At 37.1% G+C, this 9,957-nt stretch overlaps 1 protein-coding gene across 1 annotated transcript; it reads left to right on the top strand.

The window, feature by feature from the left end:
* The first annotated feature begins 5,199 nt into the window (after positions 1 to 5,199).
* On the top strand, positions 5,200 to 9,745 carry LOC107777935 (L-ascorbate oxidase homolog). Its single transcript, XM_016598105.2, has 8 exons — positions 5,200 to 5,547; positions 5,642 to 5,751; positions 7,445 to 7,715; positions 7,811 to 7,913; positions 8,016 to 8,361; positions 8,612 to 8,977; positions 9,093 to 9,171; positions 9,280 to 9,745. Exons 1-8 carry the CDS (start codon positions 5,401 to 5,403, stop codon positions 9,490 to 9,492), a joined length of 1,635 nt encoding a protein of 544 aa, XP_016453591.2. The 5' UTR covers positions 5,200 to 5,400; the 3' UTR covers positions 9,493 to 9,745.
* The last annotated feature ends 212 nt before the right edge of the window (positions 9,746 to 9,957 follow it).

The raw sequence follows: 9,957 nt of genomic DNA, 5'->3' as shown, positions 1-9,957 counted from the left end.
ACTAGAACACCTGCTGCAATTTCCTTATGTTGGAAATTGCTTCTGCCCAGATCGAGCTCAGGGTCGATGGCCATGATCGAAGCCCAGATCGAGCTCAAGGTCGAGGGCCATGATCGAGCTCAAGGTCGAGGGCCACGATCGAGCCCAGGGTCGAGGGTCACGATCGAAGGCATGATCGAGCCCAGGGTCGAGGGTCACGATCGAAGGCATGATCGAGCCCAGGGTCGAGGGTCACGATCGAAGGCATGATCGAGCCCAGGGTCGAGGGTCACGGTCGAAGGCTGGGAAGAAGACATAACCGAGAACCAGGATCGAGGACCTCGATCGAAGGCCAAGATCGAGGCAGAATCTAGGATATCTGGGCAGAATTATAAAAACGGGAGCTTTGTCCCATTTGCCATTTTTGACAAATTGGAGCTTGGGGAGAGGCGATTTTTATTATATTTTCAAGAAAAACCTGAGGTAAGTCCCTTGTGATCATTTTTACTCCATAATATTGAATTATTATCGAGTAATCCGACTAGATTTCATAATTTTGAGGTGTAAATCAGAGATTGAAACTTAGAAATTTGGAAATAAGATTTGTAGATTTGAGGGTCGAGTTGAGGTCGGATTTTGATAAAATTGGTATGGGTAGACTCGTGGTTGGATGGGCTTTCAGATTTTATAACTTTTATCGGGTTCCGAGACGTGGGCCCCACAGGCCATTTTTGAGCCAATTTCGGGTTTTGATCTAATTTTAAAGCTTTTCTTGTGGAATTCATTCCATTAGCATATATTGATGATATTATACTGATTGTGAATAGATTTGGAGCATTTGGAGGTCGAGTCCAGAGGCAAGAGCCTTGCGGGGTAGAGATTTGACCGGTTTGAGGTAAGTAACGATTGTAAATCTAGTTCTGAGGGTATGAAACCCCGGATTTCGTATCATTCTATTATTTTGAGGTGACGCACATGCTAGGTGACGGGCGTGTGGGCGTGCACTGTTGGGAATTTGTGACTTGGTCTGCCCCGTAGCAACTGTAAAGTTGCATACTTTGTTGAAACCATTGATACTTATATGATTTAGAAAGATTTTATGTAAATTGGGCTGAATGCCATGTTTGGGCCTTGCGCCAATGCTGTTTGGACCCTTAGGGGCTGTTTCGTATCATCCTCTCACTGTTTTCGATTGAAAAATCTATACTCAGTCATGTTTATACTTGTTTACTGCATAACTCAGTTTTATGACTCTATTTTGATGCATATAAATATTTTGGGCCGAATACCCTGTTTTACTGAAATGCCCAAGTGGCTTGATTTGTGAGGATGAGTGTGGATCGGGGCTGCCCGCCTGCAGTATACTTGTGACTGAGTGAGACCGCGGGCCTGATTGGTGAGGATGAGTGTGGATCGGGGCTGCCCGCATGCAACATATTTTATTATTATCGCACGTGAGTTGTCCGTGCAGATTATAGCGCTTGGGCTGAAGGAGCCCCTCCGGAGTCTGTACACACCCCTCAGTGAGCGCAGGTACCTACTGAGTGCAAGTGCCGAGTGCCGAGTGCCGAGTGCCGAGTGACTAGGAGGCAAGAGTGATTGTGAGGTATGCCCTAGTGACAAGAGTGATTGTGAGGTATGCCCGAGTGGCAAGAGTGATTGTGAGGTATGCCCGAGTGGCAAGAGTGATTGTGAGATATACCCGAGTGGCACGAGTGACTGTGAGGTCTGCCCGAGTGGCTGTTTATGATTTCATCATTTTGCTCACCTTTGCATTGAGCCTTTGTTTGAAAAACTGTTGGAAAAATGTCTTTAAATGATTTTTACTGGAACTGGGTTTAAACGAGATGTTTGATTCAAATCCTGATTTTTAAGAGCATGTGGTATTTTACTGAGATTTCCTGATATGAACGTTATATGCTTTATTGCTCGTCACTACTGCTCAGTCTTTATTTATTGTTGTTACTTACTGAGTTGGCGTACTCACGTTACTCCCTGCACCTTGTGTGCAGATTCAGGTGTAGCTGGACATGGTAGCGGTTATTGAGTGTTCTGGTTGCAGATTTTCTTGGAGATAGCAAAGTAGCTGTTTGGCGATCGCAGCCCCTGCTCTTCTCCCTCTTATCTTTCTCTAGTAGTATTTAGCTATTTTTCAGGCTGAGTTAGCCTTGATATTGTTAGATAGATTATAGTAGATGCTCATGACTAGTGACACCCCGATGTCGGGCTTTTCTTTTCCGCACTTCTGTTTTTTTTTTAGATTTGAACTCTTTAAATGGAGGTTTTATGTTAAATAACCTTGAAATTTTCTTTGAAATGAAAATATCGTTTTGTTTTGAAAATGAGTCGGCTTGCCTAGTTCCACGATAGGCGCCATCACGACAAGGATTAGTTTTGGGTCGTGACACTTTGCCTTTAAACTGTACATATGCTTGAGCTGCCCCAGCAATTTATAGAAGTTACCCTATTTCTGTTTCACCAGACTTGAGGTCCAGGATGGTCCATTCCTCCATTGTCAACAAGCCTATTGTTCAGAATAACCTGCATAACATCCTTTGATAATGAGGAAGAAAACAGAAAAAAATAAGATAATCAACGGGGTTATATAGAATTACAACAAACATAAGAGCCTTTAGTGATCAAATTTAGAGCTTTCTGTTCCATTATAACATGTGTAGATAATAAATTGCGTCGAAAAAATAAAATCAAGACCGAAAATATTACAACAATTGTAGTATTTTATTTCAAATATTTGAGTGTTACAATCTATATGAATCCTTTGATTCATCTTTCCAATAGTAAATAAAAGAGCCTTTGATATTAATCTTGAATTTTATTTTATTTTAATCCGAATGCTTGAAGTCTGATCTTGATCTTGACGTATTTTTAATCCAAGAGCTTGCAACTTGATCTTGATCTTTTTAATCCCTAGAACACTTGAATGCTTGTAGCTTTTAGAGAAATATGCAGCGTTTGATCCACGAGCTCTCTCTTGATTCTTGTTATAACTATTGGTGTCTTCTCTGACTTATGAAAACCCCTATTTATAATTGTGGGAGGGAAGAGTTATGATGAGAACAAACTCTTTCCGACCAATCAGATCAAAGAGTGACAAGGCCGCATTTGATTGGCCAGAACGTGTCACTTGCACATGTGGCGTGATTTCATTGGCCTTTTAATTTGACTTGACATGCCTTGTCATTTTGACACATGGTATAATCCTATTGGCTCTTCCGTTTGACTTGGAGTTGGCGTGCCACGTCATTAGACGCGTGACACCAAATTGGGCCTCTAGGAAGATGACATCTTGAGCTTAATGAAGTGGGCTCATTACTTTAGCCCAATTAAATGGGCTAGCCCAATGGATTAAGACTTATTTATTTAATCCATATATGTTGGACTTATATAATTAATTCAATTATAATAAACCATAATATTTATTTGAATTAGTATATTTAAAGAAACATGACTCATACCCAATTTCAACGAGTCATGTTTCGTTATGCACATGAAGATTATTTGTGCCCCTACTTATACTTATGATTTTAGAACTGTGACGTCCACATAAAGATAATTAAATTGCATTACCAATTTGGCCTTTATATTTTTAGATATTTCATCTTATTCTTCTGGGTTTTCATTTTCTTTTCTTGTGTGTAATCAATCAACTGTTGAAAATTCCATGTTTGTTGAGCATTAATGTGTATCAATTAAGTCCAAATAAAGCAATAGGGTCAGCAAGTTGACTCTAGTGCTACCATAGCCAAATTATATCTGACTGTATTTTGGATTGACGCACAGTTGATTTTGGATTGATATTCTCAAATTTAACAAGAAAACTAAGTTTTACGAAATTCATTTCCGTTTTTTATCTGAAATCTTTTTTGTTATCCATTTTTTAATTTTTTTACATTGATAGTAAGTTTAGTCTTGCGCAATTAAAATACTTAAAAATCAATTGCTGTGAACTTCTTATAGGAGGTATGAATCGATAATCTTAAATTTGATACTTTACAATTGGTTAAAAACTATAGTGATGTGTACATAACTTAATACCAAATTTAAACGACACTGGTGTATGTAAATAACTTGATTCCAATCTTAATTCTGAGCGGGATCAGTGATTCACGCCTGAACTTCAGCTAAAATACAAATTGGTCTGACTTAGTTACAGAACCTTGTGACTTTCTAGATTTTCATAAACTTTGTACCAAAAAGACAAAGCTTTAATCTGTTATCGGCAATTTTCTTCTTTTCTGACCATCTTTGGCATTTTGGCTGAAGCCAATTGGATTTTGACAGCTGGCCGTAACATGAAGCAGAGCAGAGTTTGACCCGTAATCTTTTGGCCCACAAGAATGAATTGGCTTTGAATCAGTTTTGCCAGGAAATTAAATCGTATATAGCCAAAATTAACTTTTTAATTGATTATTAGTGCAGTAAATTTTATTTAAACAAGCAAAATTTCTAACGCAGTAATAAAAAGAGTTCAAGAAATGTTTTAGATTATGGATTCAAACTTCCAACTGTGACCTTTTTAGAATTTTTTGAATCCCATCCCAATATAAATAAATGGATCTTTAACAAATCTAAAATGAAGCAGTAGATCTCACCGCCACTTTAATGATTGGCAAGTGGCAACATGTTCCAACCAATTGTTAGTTGTTAGCATCAAATAAATATTGAAATTCTTAGGAGATGAACAGAACATAAATACTAAGAAGCCCACAAGAAGATGATTTTTGAATTCTTGGCATTAGCAATTGAGCATGCATGTGCGTTACAATTGATGCTTGATCAAACTTGGGATTTTGTGATGCCAAATAACAATTTTTTTTAAATCTTAGCATCTTGTCAGGGAACAAATTTTAACTACAAACTCAAACTAAAGACTATATTATATCCGCTGACTACATTAAGTATTATATCCAAGAACATCACCTAAGTCTTGTTGCATTTTTGCGAGATACACTAACGAGGACGATCCAAGATTTAGATTTTAATAGGTTTAAGTTTATAGCATTAAATTTACTGTACTTTTAAATTTAAGAGTTTAAATATTTATTATAATTTCAACTCAAAACCTCTAAATTGGTATCATTTTTATAACTGGACTGCATCGTGGTGAAAAGATGCCTAATTTGCTGTCTTCGAGACTCCAATTAACTGGTGGGTTCGTGCTTTCCTTTTTAACATTATTTTAAAAGAAGAATTCCAGTTGCATGTGAAAGGGTGACAGGGGCTAAGTCCTTACTTCATCAATATATTTGTCCACTCTCACTGACAACTCACAAGCGCTACTTTTCTCCTTTCTTTTTCTCTACTGTTTTCCCTCCAGCTTTTCCATTTTGGAGAAGAAGGGGAAGCAGAAAAGTACATTTTCTTTTCAAGCATTTCAAAAAGAAACACTAAAGTAACAGAATGAGGGAGAAGAGCAATGTTCATTCTGCCATTCTCACTATCCTTGTGTTACTTACTCTACAAAGGGTATATTGTGACAATCCTTACCGATATTACACTTGGAAAATCACTTACGGAGACATTTATCCTTTGGGTGTCAAACAACAGGTAAATCTCATTCTTTAAATATATGTTTGTTGAAATTTCTTGGATTCTTATTGATGCGATTTTAACACTCTGTTTTTGACAATGTTGGTGGCAGGGGATCTTGATTAATGGGCAGTTTCCAGGGCCACAGATTGACTGTGTTACAAATGACAATTTGATTATCAGTGTCTACAACTACTTGAATGAGCCTTTCCTCATTTCTTGGTATGACTTTAATATAAGTGTATTCCCTTTTTCTTTTTTCGTTCCTAATCCCCTGTTAATGTCATTTAGATAAAGAAAACACAATTCTTTTTAATGCAGATCTATTCAATATTTTGCCTCCTATGTACGTTCATGAATAATGAAATGTCTATGATAAAACCATTTTCGTCTCAAATGTTTCTCCAAAAATATGTTCGTGTTTGTTCCTATTTTTTTTGGACATAGTGTTTTCTGTTATTCTTAATACGAGTGTATAATAATAGTATAGAAAAGTGCACATCTTTGTAGCAAAGGAATGCAACTTTTCGCGAAAAGCTAAATGCTGTTCTTGGAAAGAAAGAGATGGGGGTAAGGTTTTGTCTGTAGGGTGTGATGTGCTTTTTGGTCTAGTTTACAACTGATATATTAGCTGTAGGAATTAGAATTGTTTAATCATTTGGATGCTGGTCCATGTGAGTAGGTCCTGGTCCTGTTATCTCCTTTTATTTTTAGTTCTCAAACTTGGCTTTCATGTAGCGCCTAGTAATCAATAAAAAAGGGATAAAAATTATATTAACACCAAAATTCATATCTCACATAGACCCAACAAAAAAAGCTAAGTGATTTTTCTCCATAATGGAAAAAGTTATTCAGTACTTAGTAAAATAACAGTATTCATTAAAATGGTCAAGATATGCACCCATTATTACGGATTCCTTATAAAGAAACTAATGAGCAGGATTCCTTATTGAGACAGGGAATTAATATGGTATGGGGGGGAGGGGGACGATTCTTTGGTACATAAAAGAAACCCATTACCCACGTGCTAGATCTCTAGATCTCTGACATGAACTATTACGTACAAAATTAATTCCAATTTTATATGTGGAATACAATGAGCCACACACCTAGAGAACAGAGAGAAAGTGGCATGTCTTCTTTCTGTAGGGCCTAAGTGATGTATTTTATTAGCATTATTATTGTTGAGGAAAGTGAAATAGTTATTAGCGCTATCTTCGGCTGAATGAAGGCTACAGAAGTCTAATTCCACCAGATTGTGCAATCACCAATTAACGCTGACTTGCTGAGTACCAAAGAAATCTTTCAAGGATATATTGTAGACCTTAAAATAAATTCTAAAAAGTACTTATAAGCATGCAATTCAATATAGTATTAAATCAGGTAAAGATTTTTGGTTCGAATTTCACCAGTGACCACTAGTAATTTTTTTTATATATACGTGGTACAATGGAAAAAGAAACATGCCTTGCAATAGTTTAAACTTTTAGATAATGTTGTTTACGCAATTCACCATGATACAATCTTGTTTGTAAATTACCATACATATACATTGAAAATGTAGAGGAAGTAGAAGTAATTGAAGGAAAATTCGAAGATTTATTGCAGAAAGAGCTGAATTGATAACATTTCTGTAACAACTAGAAATAGGCTGGTATAGTTCATCTTAGCTTCTTTCATTTACTCTAAATCTCTTGCTGCATAGGTTAGTCTTGTAGTGTACCATAGATTAAATTGGTCTATGTTAATAGCAACATTAGTCACATGACAACCTTTTACTCTTATCATCTCTATAGAGTAGTTAGCAGTAATTTTATGAGCTTATTGGTATGTACTAACTCAAGAATTATTCAACTGGCAATTTCTTTTCTTTTTTTGCTTTCTGACAATTCAAATTTGTTGGCAATTGTTTCAGGAATGGTTTACAACAAAGGAGAAACTCATGGCAAAATGGAGTTTATGGCACAACTTGTCCAATTCCACCTGGGAAAAACTTCACTTATACCCTCCAAGCAAAAGACCAAATAGGTAGTTATTTCTACTTCCCATCACTAGCAATGCACAAGGCAGCAGGGGGATATGGTGCCATCCGAGTCTATAGTCGTCCTCGAATTCCAGTACCTTTCCCTCCACCTGCTAATGATTTCACTGTACTAGCTGGAGACTTGTACAAGAGAAGTCACAGGGTAAGCCCCATCTGTTTGGCTCAATTATCATATTTGTTGTTACTTTTACAATAATATTTTGGTGCTAAATTTACATTGGAATTTGATTCTTGCAGCAACTGAAGTACATTTTAGATAGTGGTCATAATCTTCCTTTACCTGATGGTCTTATTATCAATGGTCGGGGATGGAACGGATACACATTTACAGTTGATCAAGGTTTCTAACTGAAATTTGCTTACATTAATCTTGCTTTTACTATGCCTTGTCTTGTTAATGTTTTCAGCTTCAGAAACCTTAGTTCTCCAACTCAATGTGCAGGTAAGACATACAGGTTCAGGATATCTAATGTGGGGATGGCAACATCAATTAATTTCAGAATTCAAGGGCACACAATGAAACTAGTTGAAGTTGAGGGATCACATACACTCCAAACCTCCTACACTTCACTTGACATCCATTTAGGACAGTCTTATTCAGTTTTAGTCACTGCTAACCAGCCTCCAAAGGACTACTATGTCGTGGTTTCTTCACGCTTTACTAGACGAGTTCTAACCACCACTGCTGTTCTTCACTACAGCAACTCATGGACACAAGTCTCTGGACCTGTCCCTGGAGGGCCTACTACTCAAATTAATTGGTCCATTTACCAGGCCAGATCTATACGGTAATACATCTTCCTTATGTCTAACTTTCATGTTGAAAAGATAAGTCATTACTTCATATGGTTAGTTAAACTATTGGTAGAAATCTGCTTATAAGATACTCGTTGGAAGTACTGAAGTTATTTATCTTGTTCCAAACAAAGGCACATTTTGCATGGATGGAATGAAGAAAAATTGATACATGAATGCTTAGGAAGTATCACTTTCATTCTAAAATCTCAAAAACTCTTCTTTGGTTGTTTGTCAAATCAGTTGGAATCTAACTGCAAGTGGACCAAGGCCAAATCCTCAAGGTTCTTATCATTATGGGTTGATCAAGCCTTCGCGTACAATCATTCTTGCCAACTCTGCCCCATATATAAACGGCAAACAGAGATATGCTGTCAACAGTGTCTCGTATGTTGATCCGGACACACCATTAAAGCTGGCTGATTACTTCAAAATTGGGGGAGTGTTCAACCTTGGTAGCATCTCTGACCAGCCCTACAATGGAAATGGTTATCTTGGAACCCCTGTTATGGCTGCTAACTTCAGATCTTACGTTGAGATTGTTTTCCAAAATTGGGAGAACAGTGTCCAGTCATGGCACATTGATGGCTATTCTTTCTTTGTTGTCGGGTAAATCATCTCTTTATCATCGTACATGTCAAGAAACAAGAAAACTTCTCTTTATCTTCACTAAAGCATACTACACATTTACTCCTCTTGATTCTTTATCTTTGTGAATGAACAGTATGAATGGTGGACAATGGACTCCAGCGAGCAGATCGCACTACAACTTAAGGGACACGGTTGCACGTTGCACCACTCAGGTTTGTCAAAACTTCTACTAGAATGATAGTGCACATAATCTCAACCTTGTTCTAGGCCAATACATCCTTGAACTTATGTTTCCAATGTATTTGTATGATGTAATTCAGGTGTACCCCAAGTCATGGACTGCAATATACATGGCATTGGATAATGTAGGAATGTGGAACATAAGGTCTGAGGATTGGTCAAGGAGGTATTTGGGACAGCAGTTCTACTTAAGAGTTTACTCCTCATCAAATTCTTGGAGAGATGAACTTCCAATACCAAAGAATGCTCTCCTTTGTGGCCGAGCTAGACATCACCGCACTAGGCCTCTTTGAAACAGTAATAATTCTAATTTTCCGTCACGAGAGGGTGACCGGCTTATATCAGTGTAAACCAAGGGAAAGATTTAATCTGGGAAGAGTGAAGAAGCTGAGTTATGATTTATGGTCTCTTCTTTTCTTTCTATATGATATGTATCCTATTTTCTATTGTTGCAATTGATGGAATGTATCATTTCACATTTCATTTTTTCCAAACTTTTGGTTAAATGCCAAAAAGATAAGCAGGGAATAACTTCTTTACTTCAAAGGAAGAGTATATCTTTATTTATTAAGTTCTTAATCCCATTGCTCCTTGACAAATGAGTATGAACAAGAGTCTTGTGGTGGAGCCAAACTAGAAAAAGTACCTCTGATCTATTGACCGATCAACATGTTTATTAGAAGAAATTATCACGAATGAAACATGATTTGGTAAGTTGAATTCCTATTTAATGATCGATCTACTAGTTTATTCAAAGA

This window comes from Nicotiana tabacum, chromosome 17 (assembly GCF_000715075.1).
Source record: "Nicotiana tabacum cultivar K326 chromosome 17, ASM71507v2, whole genome shotgun sequence".
In the NCBI taxonomy this organism is placed as follows: domain Eukaryota; kingdom Viridiplantae; phylum Streptophyta; class Magnoliopsida; order Solanales; family Solanaceae; genus Nicotiana; species Nicotiana tabacum.
This window is presented reverse-complemented; position numbering and strand designations above follow the sequence as displayed.